Source organism: Silurus meridionalis, chromosome 14 (assembly GCF_014805685.1).
Source record: "Silurus meridionalis isolate SWU-2019-XX chromosome 14, ASM1480568v1, whole genome shotgun sequence".
Classification (NCBI taxonomy): Eukaryota; Metazoa; Chordata; class Actinopteri; order Siluriformes; family Siluridae; genus Silurus; species Silurus meridionalis.
In genome coordinates, this window is record NC_060897.1 from 18,545,765 (window position 1) to 18,567,299 (window position 21,535).

General features: G+C 38.6%; 1 protein-coding gene and 1 long non-coding RNA gene across 8 annotated transcripts in view; one reads left to right on the forward strand and one right to left on the reverse strand.

Annotated features, from left to right (window-relative positions):
• The first annotated feature begins 272 nt into the window (after positions 1-272).
• LOC124396614 lies at positions 273-7,337 on the forward strand. 7 transcript variants are annotated; one of them, XR_006927810.1, is made up of 4 exons: positions 273-403; positions 513-556; positions 3,862-4,003; positions 6,613-7,337. It is a non-coding gene; the product is annotated as an uncharacterized LOC124396614 (long non-coding RNA). The 7 variants fall into 7 exon arrangements; XR_006927807.1 differs by having other exon boundaries at positions 513-532; positions 3,819-4,003; XR_006927808.1 differs by having other exon boundaries at positions 513-532.
• A 3,266-nt stretch (positions 7,338-10,603) lies between these two features.
• Positions 10,604-21,535, reverse strand: part of cacng3b (calcium channel, voltage-dependent, gamma subunit 3b) — a 38,818-nt gene continuing 27,886 nt past the window's right edge. The window contains exons 2-4 of the mRNA XM_046865767.1: positions 19,503-19,586; positions 15,631-15,771; positions 10,604-14,039 (exon numbers count right to left, since the gene is read on the reverse strand). Coding sequence (XP_046721723.1) covers positions 13,621-14,039; positions 15,631-15,771; positions 19,503-19,586 — 644 coding nt within the window. The 3' untranslated portion in view covers positions 10,604-13,620. The remainder of the gene's footprint in view (positions 14,040-15,630; positions 15,772-19,502; positions 19,587-21,535) is intronic.

The following is a 21,535-nucleotide window of genomic DNA, read 5'->3' on the forward strand; positions in this document are numbered from 1 at the left end:
GGCTTAAAGTAGTAATTAAGCACAATGCCAGGGAAAAAAAACCAGTTCCCTGCTGTGAGAAAAACTGTTTTCATAGTGAGAGTGAAATCTCAGAAGAACAGAATATTACAGAAGCGTACATGCCCTCATTTGTGGAGTGTAAAACCCAAGTGAAGGCCCAATTTCTAAAAACATTCACTACACATGAAGAGTTTCTGATTTGACATTGTGACTAACTACAATACCCAGAATCCAAATGTGGCATACAGACATGGCTGCCACACACCTCAACACAGCAACTACAAAAACTCATTCAAACTCACCATCTTGCTGATTACACACACACCTGGGTTTAATTACACATAATACATGATGACTCTTTGTTCACACTTATTACAAAGTATACACTCTGTGTCCATACCAGGTATAAGCAGGATTACCAGTCTTACTAAGCCATGTTATCATTATTGTTTGGATGGTGTATGTTTTGTTTTTCTGAAGGACTAAAATCCTGCCTTTGAATTGATCTGCAGGTCTCTGCCACATGAGAAAAGTGAGTGACTTGAGTGTGGTAATGGTAATTTCTTCTCAACCTTCTTCTGACTTTGCTTTTGAAGTTCATTTGGAATAAATCTACCCTCATGAATTTTGGGCGTCTTGGAAATCTGGACCAATGCAAAAATGGAGTGTGGATGTAATAGAAGGGTATCTGCGAGAATAAAAGGGAAAGTTTATAGGACTGTGGTGAGACCTGCGATGTTGTATGGTTTAAAGACAGTGGCATTGAGTAAAAGACAGGAGGTGGAGCTGGAGGTAGCAGAGCTGAAGATGTTGAGGTTTTTGTTGGGAGTGATGACAATGGACAGGATTAGAAATGAGTTTATTAGAGGGATGGCGCATGTAGGACGTTTTGGAGACAAGGCGAGGGAGGCGAGATGGAGATGGTTTGGACATGTGCAGAGGAGGGACATGGGGTATATCGGTGGGAGAATGCTGAGAATGGAGACACCAGGAAGGAGGAAAAGAGGAAGACCAAGGAGGAGGTTTATGGATGTGGTGAGAGAAGACATGCAGGTAGTTTGGTTGAAAGAGGCAGCTGTAGAGGACAGGGGGGCATGGAGACGGATGATCCGCTGTGGCGACCCCTAATGGAAGAAGCTGAGAGAAGAAGCATAAATGGAGTGTGGTGCTGGTTTAAAAACTGCTTATTATTCCCAAGAATCATAGCACTTTTTATATACAGCGTCATGTACGTACAGCCACTGACAAATTGTCTGTAAAACAATATTCTGTTCAGTCAGAAATCGTCAATTAAATACAGAATAAACTTTGATTGCATCAAGAAATTGTGGTGGGCTTCCAACACATTTGTTCATGACTCTCTGCATTTCAGCTATTGGTAAGTAGGCGTTTTTCTTGGTTATAGATTTTGTGGGAATCTGGTATATGTTTTTCTTTAGTAGGGCAGTGATTTTGTCATGTGCATGGAAATGTTTTTAATCACCACCAACATATCCAGTTAACCGTGACAAAGAAAAGGGTGACATAGTCAACCTCAATGTGCTTTAGCAGCCCCGTGGGTGCTTGGGTGTGAGCTGAAAGTGTTGGCACCCCATCTGCATAGAACACAGCAATGTCCAGTACGTATGAGACGTTGAATGATTGAGAACAAATTTGGTGAGCGAAACTCTAAACACCCACATGTTCCAGACTGTACAGCAACTATTCCTCAGGAGCTAAATCTTTCCCTTCTTGTCCATGTGTGACAGCAGAAAATGTAGGTGCATTAGAAGACACGTCTGTAAGACCAAATCTACTGTATGTTGGATTTAGCTGCATCAGGATTAGAGGTTTTGATGGATGAACTTGGTGCAAAAGGAAGATCAGGAAGACTGTCAGGGAGGCAATGTGACAATCTCAACCAAAGCCAAACATGTTGGACATTCTTGCGTCTTGCTTATATTTTATATATAGCTAGCCCAGGTTACTGTCTTTTTGGTGGTATGCAAGACTATACTTTGTACATATGGGTCCCCCCCTCAAACTTTATAGGTTTCCACACAAAAAATAGGTGAAATGGCAATAGAAATATGCCAATATCTGTGAATAAAGGGTGTGTGTGTGTGTGTGGTATGCTGTCCTGTTTAGGGTTAAATCTTACGTCACAGTTAGAATATTCTCAGTTTGGCCTCGAGATCCACCACAACTTTCATAAGGTCAAAGAGGTTATTGATGTATAGAACAAATTTCAGTTATGCCAATGTAGCACATCACTGATCCGTTTTGCAAGCACCTTGAAATGAAACTTCCACAAACTGTTCCCACTACAGGATTTACCCAGTAGGAGATTTAATCAAAGCCTTTTTTTTTTTTTTTTTTTTACATTCCTCCAAATTTCAGCGAATTAAAACGGCAGCAAAAACCATGAAAGAAAGCTAATTAGAACATCAAAGTGTGTGAGAGACAGATGTTCAAGGCGGGAACTTCTCTTATTTATGCAGCCATGAAAAGCATCTGATTGCACTTTCTGTGTGTGGAGCGGAAAGGCGGTTGGGGTATGTGGGGTGGGGGGATAACGTAAGAGAAAGGCACAAAATTTGGTCCACTGTGATGTTCCAAAAGCATTATACACACACACACACACACACACACACACACACACACACACAGGTGATTTTGTGATTAGTGCTCACAGTTCTTTAGTTCCATTCTACTTCCCCTTGTTCTACTTTCTGATATTCCAAACTCGCATAACAGTTTTCTTAATGGAGACAAGCTATGAGAAAAAAAAAAACTCTCCCACTCTTATGCTTTACTTGAGTTTATGACTTTAATTGGTTTCACTGTCTGACCCTACAGAACTCAATCAGAACTGGGCAACTTTCTGCTACACTCTGGATCAGGGGTGTCCAATCTTTTCCAGAATGAGCCAGTGTGGGTGCAGGTTTTCTTTAGAACCATGCAAACCAAATTCTTCCTTTTTAAATCTAATGATCTTCATTTTCAATAATTATAAGGCGTGACCATTGATTGGTTGGAATGAAAACCTTCACCCACATCGGCCCTTTGTGGAAAAGATTGGACACCCCTGCTCTAGATCATTGGTCTCTAATGGAAGGTGTTCTTTTTAGCCAAAATGGAGTTGATGGGAAATTAAATTGAACTAAGCAAACAAGTGAAATCAGCCTGTTGGAATGTGTAGAGAACTTTAGACAGGGGATGCTTGTTTTCTTTTACTTCATTTTCACAAGGCAGATGTACTTGTATTAGGTTAACATACAGCTAGAAGTAAGCTTTCTGGTTACATAGTTTGCATGGGCAAATTACAATGTGGAAAAAACGCAGTAAATATAGTTGGCTTTTCTTACCTCTGGTTTGGATGACTGTAATGCATTACTGCTGGTTACTGATTACTAGTCTGGGTTTTTCAGTAGGTACACAAACTGCTCCATTTTTTTCCAGAATTCAGCAGCCAAAGCCCCTTACTAGATACAGAAAATATCACACTGCATCATCTTATCCACACTGATTTCTCTCCTAGTCTAAGTTTGGATAAAATTCTACTGACTAATAAAGCCTTGGATGGTTTCTTAGGAGATGGTAGTGGTTTAGGCGTTGTACTTTGTGTCTGAAGGTGAGTTCAAATCCTAGCCACACCAAGCTGCCGCTCCAGGGTCCCTGAGCTAGGGCCTTAACCCAATAGCTTCTCAATTGTTTGCATGAGATACATGTAAATCGCTCTGGATAAGAGCATCTGGCAAATGTCATAGATGTGAATGCATCATATATGCAAAATGTACACAATGTACACTTTTAGATATGCTCTTGTCTTGTAATAGGATATCATTTTTGGTTCTCTGTCTTCCACATGCTACCTCTGAGATACCAATTACCCCGACTTCTGCTCTCTGGAACTGCCTGATTGATCTTGATGCCTGACATCTTTTCAATACCTGAAAATGGCTGCTTCTGAAGATGGCCCCACATGAACAGCCTAAAGATCACCATGCGATTACTTTGAACGGTACTACACAGACATCAACTTAGTGGGTGTATTTTTTTTTAGATAGCTTTAGGATTGCACTTGCTTAAAGCTGTTTTGTGCTGAAGTCTCTATGATTAAACAGATCGCTTTAACAGGTTCGACTGTAAATTTAAAACTATAAAAATTCAGAAATGATTCTGGACGTAAATAGTCATAACTTTCACATAACTTGATAGGTTCCACTTGTGTCACCCAAATGAGTGTGGATTTGCTTTTAAACCTGGTTCCTGGTTCCAAAATAAAAAGACAGTTTAGTGCACATTAAGCAGGGCTGTTGTTTTCATTAAATGTCATTTGACACATGCTAGGTCTGTCTACCGGGTTGTGTGTAGATGAGGGTCTTTTTGGACAAATGTACAACCCAAATTCCATAAAATTGTGACCCTGTGTAAAATGTACAAAAGAACAGAATGCAATGATTGGCAAATCTCATAAACCCACATTTTATTCATAATAGAACATAGAAAAAATAAATTATTTAGAAGTTGAGGGCGGCAACCTGTTTTTAAAAAGTTGGGACAGGCCCATGTTTACCACTGCGTAGAATCTCATCTTCTTTTAACAATAGTCTGTAAACATCTGGGAACTGAGAAAACCAGTTGCTGGAGTTTTGCCAGGGGAACGTTGTCCCATTCTTGCCTGATGTAAGATTCTAACTGTTCAACTGTCCTGAGTCTTTGTTGGCATATTTTTTTGTTTCAAGATGCTCCATATTTTTCAATTGGTGAAAGTTCTAGACAGCAGACAGGCCAGTTCAGCACCCAGACTCTTCTACTAACAAGCCATACTGTTGTCATAGATGTAGAATGCATTTAGCATTGTGCAAGGCTTTACCTGAAACAGACAACCTCTGGATTGGGAGCTTATGTTGCTTGAATATATCTTTCAGCATTGATGGAGCCTTTCCACATATAAATGATGCCCGTTCCATAGGCACTAATTCAATTCATTTTTATTTGTACAGCGCTTTTAACAATGAACATTGTCTCAAAGCAGCTTTACACAAATAATATGCTGATAATAATAAATAAGATGTTCTTTATAAGTGTAAGTTTGTCCCTGCACTCCTGTGCCACCAGAGATGCAGGCATTTGAACTGAGCACCTATAACAAGCTGGAAGGTCCCTCTCCTCTTTAGTCTGGTGGACGCGGCACCCATGGATGCCAAGAAGAATTTTTATTTGTCTGACCAAAGAACAGTTTTTCACTTTGCCTCAGTACATTTGGCCCAGAGAAGACAGCAGAGCTTCTGGATCATGTTCATATACGTCTTCTTTATTGTTTACAGACAATGATTTTTGGAAGTATTCCTCAGCCCATGCAGTGATGTCCATCACAGAGTCATTCCTGTTTTTAATGCAGTGCCATTTGAGGACCCGAAGATTTAGGGCATCCAATATTGTGTTTCAGCCGTGTTCCTTGTGCACAGAGATTTTCCCAGAATCTTATAATCGAAGGTGGCAAAAAAACACACATCCTTCGCTTAAATATATGGTTTGTTTTAAAAGTTAAAGTACTCGCTACACTTTTTTACTGAAGCTAAATTAAAGAAGTTTGGGTTCGGACATGTGGTTAAGTACCAAGTAGCTATTACTACTACCTGTTTTAGTGTCACGCTGGAAAACTGGACCTCACATCATATTAATACAAATTTTGTTACCTAATTAATGTATGCAGGCTGAACATCCACCATATAGAACACAAGCAGATGATCAGAAATGTCTATGTTGTCAGTCATGTTTACATCGCTGACTCCCTCTGTCTCATCAACGTAAACCCTATACTTCTTGTTGCCTTCATCCTTGCTTGTTGTTAGCTTCGTAAACTAGCCTACGTCGGTGGTGCATGAGAGCACTTGAAAAAGTGGTAGGTTGAAAAAGGCACACAATGACAGGAAATTGGTTGATGGGCTAAAAACGGCATGGAATGAGAAGACATATACTGATACCAGAAAAATCTCCTTGAGTACAGTAATGTAGTATTTCTACTTCATTACCTCCCACCTCTGCTTTTGAATATGTAAATTACTGTAGATGATATAATTAAAGTCTTTGCAATTTTATGTTGAGGAAAATTATTCTGATATACCCAATTATCTTAGTGACCTGTTGCCAATTAACCTAATTAGTTGCAAAATCTTCTTCCAGTGTTGTTGCCTGTCTCAACTTATTTGAGACACGTTGCTACTATCAATGCCAAAATGACCTTATTCTTTTCTTAAAATTGTACATTTCCTCAGTTTAAACAGTTTTATGTTTTCTATGTTCTATTGTGAATAAAATGTGGGTTTGAGATTTCATTGCATAATCTTTTTAATAATAGTGATAATAATAATACATTTTATTCAAAGGCACCGTACACGACACTCAAGGACACCTTACATACAATAAAAACTAAACAATTAACAACAGTTTAAAATAATGAAGCACTATACAAAGACATATTACATACAAATGCATTTAAATGTATTTGTATATTAAATACAATGTCCATGATCTGTTGAAGTGTTTTCGAATGAGATTTGAAAATGGAGACCGAGTTGTTGTTGTTGTTGTTGTGTGGAAATCAAGTCGAAGTATGTTCCACAGGTATGAGGCAGCAGAGCTAAAAGCTCAAAATGGGATGAGTTGCCAAACGCATACGAAGAACTAGGCTGGATGAGGACGTTGATGCAAGAATTTGAGACGGCTTATATGTCCGAAGTAGGTCAGATAAATATGAAGGCGCCAGGTTGTGTAATGCCTTTATAAACGAAAAGCAGGATTTTATATTCAATGCTTTGTTTTAACAGGAAGCCATTGCAGCTGTTTTTCATTTACATTTGACCCAATGTACAACTTTTTTGGGACTGGGATTGTAATTCTTATTTCTCAATATGCAATATGAGCAGAGTCATATCTGCACTTCAAGCAGTACATATCCCACCAGTTCCCTTCTGGTTCCCCAGCCCAATTTTATTTGTAATCATTATTATTATTATTATTATTATTATTTATTTTTTTTATAGTATTGTAGATCCAAGTTTCGTTCAGTTCCCGACTTCCCCGTCTTCCCCACTTCTGCTCCTAATTCCCATAGTACTTGTGTATAAACCCTGTTTGTATTATTCGACCTAGCACGCCACTCACCATTTAACATCTAGTTCAAATATTTACAGCTCTGTAAAACATGTACAGTAAAGTCTAACATTTTAAATGCACTGAGAAGAGCTGCTTTTATTTGTTATCTGCCACTATTTCAGCATTTTGTCAAAGCCAACGTATACACAGCCATGTCCAGATGAAATAAACAGTGTGCGAGCAGAGTTGGAGCAGTGCTGTCTTCGATGTGGTGTTTTTTTTTCATTAATCCCGGAAAAGTGTGCTGTCAGCGCTTGCACTCTTTCATTTGTGTATTAAGCGGCTTGTGTGCTCTCTCATTATCTGTTTTCACCAATTGACTTGGCCACTTCCTAGCACCCCTATCTCCTTCACGCAGAGTATGAATGACATTATGAAAAGCTGCTACGAGTGCTTCCCCCCGTACTGCAGGAGGAAGCATTTGAATTGAAATTCATGTTCAGCTTTTTTAATGGCTGCTGATAAAGAAACTGAATAAATAAATAAAAAGGGGGAAATAAAAAATCCAAAAAGCCCCACAGCTGTTAGTCAAACAAATGGAGGGAGAAGACTATATTTATTCAGTGAAATTGACATCAAAGACCTCCTTCTACTCCTGACTTTGTGGGGGAAAAAAAAAATCTTATTTGAGGGTAACAGCAAAATGTGAATTTTGTAGCTCAACTGTGAGATTTTTTTCAGTCACAGCAATCCATATATACCATATGGACAGCATTGGGTCCCCTGACTTTTCCATCTCTATTTAGTTCTTACCACTAGCATTGAATATTGCCTTCACTTGAACTAGGAGACCCAAACCAATTTGAGCATGGCAATGCCCCTGTGCACAAAGCCAGCTCCATGAAAATATGATTTACATGGATCAGAGTGGAAGTTCATGAGTGCCCTAATTTAGAGATCTGACCTCAACCCTACTAAACACCTTTGGAATAAATTGGGACTCTGACTGCACCCCAGGCTTTTAGCCTTTTAGCAAGAAGCACATACCAATCATATGCTCAGGTGTTCACAAACTTCAGGTCATATACACAATTATCAATTCTTGAAAGTAAAAACATCTCATACGTTTAAGCCCATAATGTTATTCAGTAACATCTTGACCCTCGTAACAGCTACACGAGACACTATCCTGAGAATCCCGTTTCAAGGCATTGATTCCTCAGCTGACTTTTGATTTCGATGTAGCTTTGTGGTCATTAACCAGATTTTCAGACTATATAATGCAAAATTTATAATGCCAAAGATTTCCTCTTTGACCCCTAAACCCACTAGCTGTAAAACAATGTCAATAATTTAGCTGATTGGTTCACTTAGGAACCTTGAAAATGGCTTAATACACAGTTCTGCAACAATGATTTGGGCTTTTACCAGGTTTGTGTGCTGGTGGCAGTGTAGGAAAGAAGTGAACTGAAGAGGAAGGCTTCAATATAACCTGTTAATGCTCTGCAAACACCACATCATTTTAATTAACAATCTTCTCTTGTTTGTTCCTCCCAGGTCTAAATGATGTACACATAAGTGATCTTTGACTTCTCAGTTTTTTTTAATCCCCTGCCCAAACCTGGTTAAAAGAGTAATGCCAAGCTGATGATAAAGACGTGGACTTCACAGTTCATGCAGTGTAAATAGGGCCCTTATTGATTTAACAGCTCAGTTTGTGCTAAGCTGTGCTCTCTCTAGCATACTAAATTCTTGCCCTTTCTAGAGATGCTTGATAAATTGCCTTTCGCTCATCTTTCTGTATGCAGCATGAATCTGTCCGGGTTTTAACACGCACAGTCATATTCCTCCCAGTGACTGCTATTAATTCTCAGCTGACAAATCACTGATTTTCATAAGCAGTATGAGAGTGGAGGACGGTGTGGTGGTTAGCAGAATGCACTTCGTTAGTAAAGAAGCCCAGGGTCTAATTACAGTGGGTGTTGCCTAAGCTGGTGACCTTGGAGATCAACTTGGATGGGTGGCAGTGTTGAAAGCTGTACAGAAGATTGTGAATCGCATCCTAATGTAGGAGTTCCTATTATCCCATTAGGTCGGGGCAGAGTGAGGTACAGTTGTGATGGAATACTCTGTTGACCTGTTTGGGCAGAATGCAATTTGGTAGGGATTTAATATCGAGGGCAGGCAGAATTTCAGATGGGAAATGATCAGCCTCAGGAAGCACTTGGTATTGCTGGTATTGACTGCAACAACTGAAAGACGCCCTGTAAAGAGATTGATTGTGGTTGGGGACCTTAATTCTCATCTTCAGGACTATGGTCTGGTGATTGACTTGGTCAGTCTAAATAATGTTTCCCTATGATAAAGTCCTTTTAAAAAATTTTTGGGTCAAGTTGTTGATTCCCAATTAGACTGGATGCATTTCTCTCCAAATTGGGGGGCAAAATGTAGCTGCCTCAACTCATTATGCTGCCACCACCAGAAAAGTGAGCCCATTTCAGAAGCAGTCATGCAACCCCAATTCATAATTCCATTGTTCAATTAATTTTTATTTGTATAACGCGTTTAACAATGAACATTGTCTCAAATGTGGTGATAAAAATGAATTAGATGTTGTTCTTTATAAGTGTAAGTTTGTCCCGTTGGTCTTGCCCGATGAGCTTGTATGGTGTCAGTTTTGCTCTTGAAGAGTACTTTGAATAGTGGGTTATGAAACCTTCACCCCTGGTCTGTGGAGATGTTACTGTAGTTTTTAGGATTATCTTTCAAACTTTCAGTGGTTTTGCCTTCAACTACTGTTGATTTCCTCAGCAGACTTATTCAACGTCTAGTTGTTAGTCCACCAAAGGCTTCTTTCTTTTTCAGGACATTCCACATCGACCTAGTCACTTGTAAAATGAGTGGATATTTGAAAAAAAGATGCCAACTTCTAGATATAAATGAATGAGAGATGATGGATCAGAACATTGTGATCCCAACCACAAATGTCTTCAATGCATAGAAAAGCTGTTCCAATACTGTCCACCACGTAGTTATTTTTAAATCAGTCAGAATACAGCTTAAGACATTAAAACAATGTGTTGGTGCTTTTACAGAAGATCTTTCATAGATTACTGTACTTCAAAATGAAAACATTTCCTGTTGTACTACATTTTTTTAAAGATGGTTCTGTTGCCATCAGACTGACTTGATTGGAAAGATAGATAAAATAAATATATTACCAAAAGTGTATTGTAGAATACAAGATGGAGGTGAAATAATAGCCATCAAGCCTTAAAGTTTCATCCTTTGCTTGAGATGGTTCTCAATTGAATTTCCATCTATATCTTCCAGATATGGCATTTTGTTTCACGGCTTTCTGCTGTGGAAGATGGACCAAAGATTAGCTTTTTTAGCTACACTAGCTTCAGAACTCAATACAAATCTAAAAAACAAACACCATATAGGGCTTGGATGATAGACTATATTTGGGAGTGAACTGTTCCTTTAATAAACTAAAAAACAGCACACATAAAAGGACAAGTTTTAAAATGTTCTTTATTACCTATTTTTTTTATATCTCTGACTATAATAATTTTATTTCAACTACAGTATTCAAAAGGTGTGCTTTTTTTCTACAGCATGTTCAAACTAAAACGAAAATTTCATCGAAAGGGTCACATGCATGGCACAAACTCCTGATTGGTTGAGCCAGGGGAATGGAGGTGGGGCTTACAGGAGTAGTAACAGTCCTATCACAGGTTTCAACATGACGAAGAAACGTTTGAACCTGTTCCTTTGTTCCAGGTCAAAACAATGAAAAAGTGTAATGCTAAAAATAGTAATTTTTGTTGTTTTTTTCTTGTCTTTTTTTTTTTTTTTAAAGAAATGCACACTACAGGAAACACACTCATTACACACTCATTAGGTTACATATAGAACAGCACAACTTCAAGAACACAAAATAAAACTCAGCAGTGTATAACAGTGCACAACAATAACCCAAATAGTCATGGCAAGCTTTAGAACAGGGCTGATCAGATTTCTCAACAGAACCCCAGAACCTGTTGGGAGTTGGTGGGGTTGTGTAGAGTATTCGGGTGGTGTACATACATGGGCACTACTACACAAAAAGAGTTGCTAGAACGAGAACACTTGAATCTTTCTGTACTGTAGTAGCTAGCTAATTAAAGATTAACGTCTGAGAGGGCACTCACAGTAGTGACGCTGATCATACAGTATATGGCCTTTTAGTTCTACTTTACAGATATCGTAGCGAACTTTTCCTTTCGCAAGCAACTCGCCGCTCATTATATTTCTTACCCTGCGTTCACTCTAGAAAGGGACAAATTCACCGATGACGCAATGCTAAGCAAACGATCTGCTTGTATAAACGGAGTCTTATGGCTTGTGCAGTTCCTACTGAATTATTGTTCGACATAAAAATAGAAGAAAAACATATATATACCGTGAGTTTATCCTGTCGTATATGAAATGTTTATAGACATATTAGGGGACGAAAAAAATAAGGAAGGAGGTAGCAGGGATTATGTGCGTTTTTGCGAATCCGCTATAAAATATGAAGCTTAGCATGTAACATATAACCAATTTTTGCACTGGCTAATTTATTCAACATAATTCATATGTAAAATATATATTATAGCTACTGCAACAGGAGCACGATCTCTACATGCTGAAGCAACACTAGTGACTTGTTGCTTAATAGTGTGAATGTAGGGTTTAGTGTTGAACCTGATGTACGGTAGCGGTGCATTATGGGTAATAAAAATATTCCCTCACATACATTTTTGGAACATAGCTTAAAATGGCCAACGGTGTACTACAAGTCTAATTAGAACCATTCAATTTAGGCATCATTCTACTTCGAATGATTTTCAGGGGTGTGTCTTTGGACCCATTACCTTTAGACAAAATCTGACCCAAGAACATTTGAACACGACAAGACCAGAAAATGGACAAATTATCCATTTTTTTTTTTTTTACACGATTTGATATACTGTATATCGGCATGGCTTTGTCATTTTATTTACCTTTTTTTTCAGAAAGATAAACGTACAAGGCAGTAACATTGCATTACTAGGTTTATAGCAGTATTCCTTCTGGCCATTTGAATACATGAATATGTAAATGTGCCATATCGAGGAAAAAAAAAAAACATGATTCGGTATTTCCTCAGGCATTTCTTTATGTTGAATTTAATCGTCTTCGAAGCCCTTTAAGCATCATATATATTTTTTTAATAACTTAAAAGCCCTTGGTGTGATGTGAATACAATCACTAAACTACTGTATTAGAATATTATCTATGTATTTACATCACATTTATATAGGTGTGTATTTAATAATGCATGACTCTAGACTTGAAAAAGTGCTAATTGTGTCTTTTTTTTTTTTTTTTTTTCCTTTTTAATGTTGCTGAAATCCTAAGGTTAACTATGATTCTTTTTCTTTATTCTGAGATTTTTATTTTGCAGCATCCGAACGTCTTTACTTTATGGATACAGAGAGAATGTGCCTAATATATTTTATCGCATTTTGTCTCTACAGATGAAATAAACCTAGGCTCAGCAGATGCTGTTCTCCAATACGATAGCATAAATAAATACATATACATTTGTTACTGTTGTAATTTCGAATAGTATTAAATGTAAATGGGCAAATGTAACAATAGGGACTGAAATGGTCTGTACATGAATAACCTTTTTTTAAAGACCCTGTTTGTATTAGATGAGGGGAAGAGTGAAAAAGGAAGAAAGACATTTTAAATAAGAGGGAAATTTTGGAATTTGAAGGTTTCACTGGAATGGGGAAGGACCCTTACGGGTACTTGCTTTATCCTTTAGTTAGAGGAACAGTTTCAATGTATAGCAGTGGACCTTAAACCCCCACCACTGTACCTTTTTAAGGCTACATTTCTACCTTAGAAATTTCAAACGATAGGAAGCATCAACAACCGAACTCAATTCCCATCTCAGTTTCCTGTCTTCGTGGAGACATTTCCTGCGTAAAGTATGTAGAGAGGTTTTTATAAGTGAGGTCTCTGTAGGCACCCAGCTTGTCTTTGTGGGCTTGAAAGCTGGAATGTCGCCTTTAAACCCTGGAGCAAAGTGTGCACTTGGTCCAAGGATGCATCGACAAGTTTGACTGAAAACGAACAAGGAATAATAGGAAGCACCAAAAAAATCACTATCTAGCTTGGACTCGGAAACATCAACCGACCAAATAATTATTATCCGTTGTGTTTTGTTCAAATCGAAGGAATCCCTGTTAGGCCTCTGTGAACAACTCTAGCTGTGGCAAAAAAGTGTGTGTTTGTGTTCCTCGCCTAAACCAGTCAACAGAATGAAAAGATCTAACAATCACGAGCTAGACTTGAATATTATTATAGGAAGAAGGTTTATATTAGGAGAGAAGGCTTGTAAAGTTCTTTTTTGATGTCACTTCTTGTGTGCTTTTATGTTCCTGCGGTTTGATTTCCATCCATTTGTCAGGTCATGGTTTCTTGTCCTCCTTCCCACCCTCAATCAATCCATCTTTGTCACACTGGTGTTGTTCTCCGATTGGCTGCGTCCTTCGCGTTAGAGTTGTGCAGGAAGTCCCTGTCAGAGTCAAGCAGCTTCCCGGCGGCAGTTTTGTCAGAGTCGCGTGCGAGTGTGAACATGGGCACGTCGCGCGATGGCGTTTCGCTGGAGCGACGCCCGAACCGGTACCGGTAGGTGGGGATGCGGCCGAAGCCAAGACTGGACTTTTTGACGAGCGTCTTGGCACGCTGCTGCTTGCGATGCTTCTCGATAAACATGTGCACAGCAAGAACCCCAACTGTCTCGGCCATGATGAAGGAAAGAGCACCAAAATAAAAAGACCAACCGTATGAGTAACTCTTCTTCGACTCACTCTGACCTGGGTCACCTGAGTTAGCCGAGATGTAGACAATTATTCCAATAATGTTACTAAGACCTGCAAAAAGAGAGAGAGAGAGAGAGCGAGAGAGAGAGAGAGAGAAAAGCAGACATATACTGAGAGAATGGATATACTGGATATGACAAACAAAAATTTGATACGGTGCATTCGGAAAGTATTCAGACCCACATCACTTTTTTTCAATATGGTTATTTTGCAGTTATTTTTCTCTCATTAATCTACACTTGGTACAGTAGTCCTAAGAGGCCATGCATTATATTTTTCTTTCTTGTTTTCACATTATCAAGACTTAATTTCCTCATTATTTTGACATAGCTTTGTTTCCTCATGATTGGTATTTTTCAGTTTTCTGTGTATTTGGCAGGTTTAAGAGGCAGCACGATCGCAGCAAGAAAGAAAGAACATTATAATGCATGGCCTCTTAGGACTTCCCTACACTCAGTACCCCATAATAACCAAGTGAGATCATGTATGACTATGATGGTCAGGTGTCTAGAAACCTTTTGGTCATCTTATGGGTTTATATATGATCAGATATTTTAAATGACATACTAAACTGAAAAGTAAATGCGATGCACAATCAGCACGAATGCTCAATGTTTGTGTGTGTTGGTGTGTAAAAACAAAAAAAAACCCAGAATTTTTTTTCACCAGGAAACTGATTCATGTATTTTTTATATATATATATATAAACAGGAGAAAAATGAGAGATGGAATTAAACGAGGAATTAAAATCAATAAGCAGAGGTTTGAGAGTCTAAGGTATTGATCAGCCCTGGCATTTCAATCTTTTCTTTTTAATTTGTAATTTTACATGGGAACCAGGTTACAATGCAAATGAACATGAAAGCTGCAAACACAATGAATGGAAAATCCTTGCTCAGCCAGTCAAAGTGCAGCCTTGACTGACCAATCTGTGTTCTTGTTCTCTGTTTGGTTAAGGATGAAGCTTGTTTTGCTTTCCAACCTCAAACCCGGCCCACTTATGTAGTTACAAAATCTGGTCACAAGTGGTCAGTGGAAGCACAGTCTAAACACACGAAATACACTGGGTGTGAACATCTATCCGTCTCGGCTGTCTCGTTTCAGACTGGATCACATATGTGTGTGATGTCGTAATCAGATCTAGACATGACCTATGCAAAAGAAATGTAGACATGAAAATGAGGAAGAGGGAATTGAGAGTGTGAGAATGACAGCAACACAATGAGGAAAGGATGGAATCAGAGGGGGAATGGGAAAAGTGGAGTGTTGGTGCAGAGAGCAGCGAAGAATGACCAATAAGTGGGGAGAGGGAGAGGTGGAAAGGGAAGAAGGAGAAAGAACAAGGAGAGGGGGATGTTAGTGTGGGGGTGAAAAGTGTTTAGAATAAGCAGGAGTAAAAAAAATAGTATTTTGAAGAAAAAAACAGAAAGAAAATTGATAATGATCTCTATCAATATCTCAGTTAGCACTAATTCTTTGTCCATTTGATAACATTTGAACCAAAAATAATGACCAGGCAAAATACTTCTACATGGATGGTTAAAAAAAAAAAAAGGCAGATGATTGACTGTGCAAAAGCAGAATCAGTGGGTGTGTGTGTGTGTGTGTGTGTGTGTGGTGGTTCGATGTTTGTGTGAGTTACCAGCAGAGACAAAGAAGATTCCAGCGCTGAGGATGACATTGTGTTTGCTCCTGTAAAACTCGCTCGCTGCTACACACAAGCCACCCATAAACAACAAACCCACACTCATGATTGGAAACACACTGGAGGCTCGGAGTGCACCTGAGAAAACACAAACCCAGAACGACACTGTAAGTCCTTCCATCTTTATCTGTATTCAAAAGTAGGATAGAACATGTGGAGTGCTCGATTCTAATTGGTCCCCATGGTTACAAGAAACTTGTAAGGTGTTAAAAGCTAGATTATGTTTGTTTTGCTACTTAATAGCACCAAAAAAATGTAATAGAACCAGCTTCATCAGGGTCATGGTGTTGAAATGTCAGTCTTGATCTGTCCACAGTATCCCGATTGTTAGTCAAGCGACAGTTGATACCAAGGTCTCGCCAGCTATTTCAAGCCGACAAGTAAATAAATATCAGTGGTACACTGGTCCATACTTGTAAAGCAGTCCTGTTGCTTGCTACTTTTACCAAATCAAATATAAAGCAGTCTTCAGGAACTAGTTAAATCCTCTCGAATCTAAAATGGGATTAGAACCCCTTTCAAACTCAAGAGGGGTCCAAAACTCTTTGACTCTGCAAAGTCTGGAGACTAAGCCATTGATGAATTTACCCCCAATATATTATCCCCAGCATCACTGATGCACATTGGTGTGTTCAGTTCTCATTGATCGATGTTTTTGGGAGTGAAACAGGCACTTCTCTGTGAACACTGACCATATCTTATTCAGTGATCCTGATTACCAGCATGCAACCTTCAAGTAACTGCTCAGAAAGGGTTTTTTAGAGCCGTATCTACAAAATATATGGGTACTCGTGCCCCATGTTTACCAAAAGACTAAGAACGCTTAACATCTGTAGATTAGAAGAACTGCGTTTGGTTTTGGAAGAAGAAATGCCAGTATATTAAGAGTGCATGCTACATGCTATGTAGTGTTTTACATTTTCACTCGGGAACACATCAGTGCAGCACTTATCTAAGGAAACCTCTAGTGTCGGAATGCAAGCATCGATAGACAGCATATGTCTCGGGAGTGTGTTTGGAAAAACCTATTTCAAAAGGGAAAACCTTTTCATGAACAAACAGATATCCCAACTAATAATGCAGTCTCAGCAGTTAAGAGTGTGGTACATTGAGTAAGTATCAACTTGACAAGGCTTAGCAGCACATCTTATCCACATGCTCCGTTAGCCAGTTAATTAGCAGAACCTATCAAAACGTGAAGGGCTTAAAAGGAGAAAAACAACAGGGACGATGATACAATGATGGGAAATGCACGTTGTGGGGTTCCATTCACATGAACAAGAGTCGCTAAATTAGCTGAAACCCATCTGAGGTAAGGGAGCTTTAATAAAATGAAAGAAAAAACAACTTGCTGATGGTATACAGTAGAAAATATGTGAGCAGTGTGGTCACTAATATTGGGACTCCTACTTTGAGCCTGTAGAGGTGAGGTGAATACATGGAGGTAGTGATGAGTCGTTGATAAACGAATCAACCTTTGATAAACATGATTCAATGAGCCAAGTCACAAAAATAATCAGATTTTCCCATCACTAACATTGAATACAAAAGACAAAAGACCTGACTGATTCTTAAAAGAATGACTCTTCTAACATCTGAAAAATCTGAGCTTATTGGGACAGGACACCTGTAGCGTCAACAATAGTCTCAACAAATAGGTCCATATTGTGTTGTAGGATTACAGGTCATGTGACCTTGTTGAAATGGCGTAAGTGCACATGTGCCACCCCAGCAGTTTTAGAAGTCTGAAGCATTAATATCAATATAGAGGATGAAGGTTAATTGTGTAAATTCTGAACAAATTAGCAGCCAACACCTGATCCTGACACACACACACACACAAAGAGTGAACCATTCATCAGCATCTTCAGAGAAGCTGGCAAACTGCAGTGACAGTGCTCATTCATCTATTAACGCTCAGGGGAAGAACAAACACTCGTCCATCATCCAGTTCTCCTTTCCTTTTTTTTTTTTTTTTTTTTTTTTTTTGAAGAATGGATCAGTCACGTCGTTTAATTACAGAGGAAGAGGAACATGCTCGTTGAGGTCTGACAGAATATTTTAGTCAAAAACCTGTCAACATAGTTAAAAAAAAAAAAAAAGAACTTGATACTACAAGCCTTTCAGTTTAATAACTTTCAGCAATGGTTGATTTAAGAAATAGATTATGTGGGCAACAATTTTTCGAAACCTGACTACAAGATTGTGTGCTTTTTGAACATCCAATTCTACAATTAACCGCTAATTAATTGCCATTATAATAACCTCTCCTTTTCTGGGAAAATCACACCATATGGGCCAACATTGCAGATACTGTACATAACACTATATGGCCAAAAGTACTTAAACATTGGCTGTGGAGCATGAAATTTTCCTTTCACTTGAACTTGGAGACCAAACCTGTTCCATGAATATATGCTTTACATGGATTGGAGTGGAAGATCTCCTGCTTCAGAGCTATAAACCCTACTGAACACCTTTTGGGATAAAATGGAACGCTGACTGCACCCCAGGCTTCCTCACTTCTCCTACATCAGGACCTGACTAGTAGCTGAATGATCAAAATCTCCACAATATCTAGTGAAACACTTGTGTGAGTGGAGGTTATTTTAACAGCAAATTGGGACTAAATGTTGAATGGGATGTTCAAAACGACGCACATACCAATCACAAACCATACTTTTGTCCATGTTATGTATCTATATCTAATTATAATGATATTCTGCCTTTACTGAAAACTCACTCTACTTAGGCCAGTGTAAGCAAGATTTTAAAATTACTCAACAACGTTACAAAAGCAAGTGATGTTCTAAAGCAAGTTCATTTGTAAAATCAATTTCCATCATAAATAAAACACAGCAACAGGACATTGTGTGTTGCATAAAAGATAACGTTTAATATCCTCATGTCCACTTTATCTGCTTGCCAACTTATATTAAACACTAGGCATTGGTGGACGAAGTGGACAAACCATGTACTAGAGATACATGAGGTAAGATATTACTCCAGTAAAAGTGCTCCCTTTAAAGTTTTACTTCAGTAAAAGTAAAAAATTATCCAAAATACTATGATTTATTATGGCTTTAAAGTTCCTATTATCATTATGGTCACAAGACTGTTGGTAATTCACGTTTATGTGAAAAGACTCATGTTACTCAGCACACCATATTTAATTGAATGATATTAATGAGTCAAACACTGATTGATATCTATTCAAATGATTATGAGCCCAAAGTCTTCTTCCAACAGGAGTTTCTTCCATCATTTATTCCTCTTAAAATTTTCTGCTCGCTGTTGAACTCAGGCTGAACTGTATGTTCGTGCTAAATAGATATCACCAAGCGCCAATCAAAACTTGACCAGTTCGTTTTTTATCCACTCATAGATAATAAGGAACGATTGATTTCGCTAAATGTAGTAGAGAAAAAAGTACGATATTTAAAATGTAGTGAAGTTCAAGTCTCCCCAAATGGAAATAATTCAGTAAAATACAGATACATGACAAAGCTACTTAAAATCAGTAACACATTAACTGCATTACTGTCCACCACTGGCACTAGCTAACCCAAACTGCTAGCTTTCTCTCTCTTGTTCTTTCAGGCTGGACTAGAGTCACTTCTTGGCATGAAAAAAAAAACCTATTTCCTTTGAATGCATTTGGGAAACCAACTTCTGAACAGTAGATATTGCTGAAAAATGTCTTGCACCTAACGCAATCTATCTGAACCTAACAACTGTCTGGGTGGGTACATACAGCAGTAGTGTGTGTGTGTGTGTGTGTGTGTGTGTTGGAGAGAGGGCAGACTCACGCAGTAAATACTCAGCCGTGTCCTGTTTATAATCAGCATCCTCAGGAAAGTGATCAATCTTCTTACACACCCCACGAAAGGTCCCTACAGAGAGACAGAAGGAAAGATGAGAGAGGGTGGAAAAGCAGAAGAGTCGGATATAAAGAAAAAAACAGAGAAAGCAACCGAGTGAGACAGATGTGCATATTTAATATTTTATATCTTTAAGTTTCAGACAATTGCATTTTTTTTTTCCCTCCCCCCTTTGTGATATTAATATGAATGGTCACACTGAGTGTGTGTATTGGTGCACACTTTGCTTGAGGGCAGCCATGTTATTTTTGTTCATTTGTCATCTTGAGCGTGCAGCCAAGCAAACACACACACACACACACACACACACACGTGCTAATATGAGGTTTAGTGGTCCTGATAGTGCACTGTGTCTACGAATCAGTACACTATGTGTATTCCTTGTATAAACATGTCACACAGCACAAACACTCGTCACACCAATCATCACACCTCAATAAGCTTTTGTACATATCAGAGAAACACTCCTGGAGATGCTTACAATTCTGATCTCAGCCATGTTCCAGCAATCAGAGATGCCATGCTCGAGATGTGAAAGCGATGTAAAAAAAACAACAATACAGCTGAGCAGTGATCGCCCACTCGGCTTCGAAGTCTCCCGGGGCAAAGAGACCACATCATGACTACAACACTGAAGTATGGCTCACTGCTTAAACCCGAGATGAAAATACAAAATGTGAAGATCGACAGAAATGGTGCAACATGTACGTGCAACCACTTACAACACGTATGCAAAAATAATTGTAACCACATTGTAAGTTGTCCAAATATCAATTCAATTCATTTTTATTTGTGTAGCGCTTTTAACAATGGACATTTCTCAAGCAGCTTTACACAGATAATGCAGTAATAAAAACGAATACGTGTAGGATTATCCCTAATGAGCGAGCCTGTTGTAACCGTGGCAAGGAAAAACCTCTTTGAGATGGCACAAGGAAGAAATCTAGAAAGTACCCAGACTCAAGAGGGAACCCATCCTTATCTAGGTTATTTCATGTGAATGCCGCCATGTATATCCGTTGATCCCATAATGGTGTAGACTGTGTATAGCCACATATACAGGCAATAATAACAAAGCAAGTCACAGAGAGAGTATCATTTGTAATGTGACACTTCAACAGCGTAGTATACAAACGCAAGTTTTGATATAGCTTTTTTAAAAGATGAAGCACAGCTTGGATATGTTTGACATCTCCATGCTACGACACAGAGATGAATATGCATCCCAGAATAGCTAGAACAAAATTTTGCCTCTAATGAATATCACTTTTACATTCCTCCAGATGTACAAAAGGCAAGGAGATTGTGAGTTTATTTGCAGATCTTGAAGCTACACAAGCTCAGTTTTTTATGTAACCTAACATACAGTATATACACTACTGTATATGGACAAAACGTACTTTCCAAGCCATATGTGGTTCTTCTCAAAACTGTCACCGAAAAAGCAGGAGGCACACATTGGAGATTTGTGCTCGTTCAGCTGGTTAGTAAAGTCAGGTGTTGATGTAGGTGAGGTGAGGAAACCTGGAATGCTGACTGCACCCCAATGTATTCCAAAGGTGTTCAATAGGGTTTATACAGTGCATCTGGAAAGTGTTCACAGCTGTTTATACCAAAATGGATTAAATTAATTATTTTCCTCAAACATCTACAAACAATACCCCATAATGACAACATGAAATAAGTCTGTTTAGAATCTTTGCAAATTTATTAAATATAAAAAAATCTAAATATTCACATGTACGTAAGTATTCACAGCCTCAATACTTAAAGCTTCTTTGACACCAATTACAGCCTCAAGTCTTTTTTAGTATTATGCTACATGCTTGGCACACCTATTTCTAGGCAGTTTCTGACATTCTTCTTTGCAGAACCTCTCAAGCTCCATCAGGTTGGATAGGGAGCATCGGTGCCCAGCCATTTTCAAAACTCTCTAGAGATGTTCATTCGGGTTCAACTCA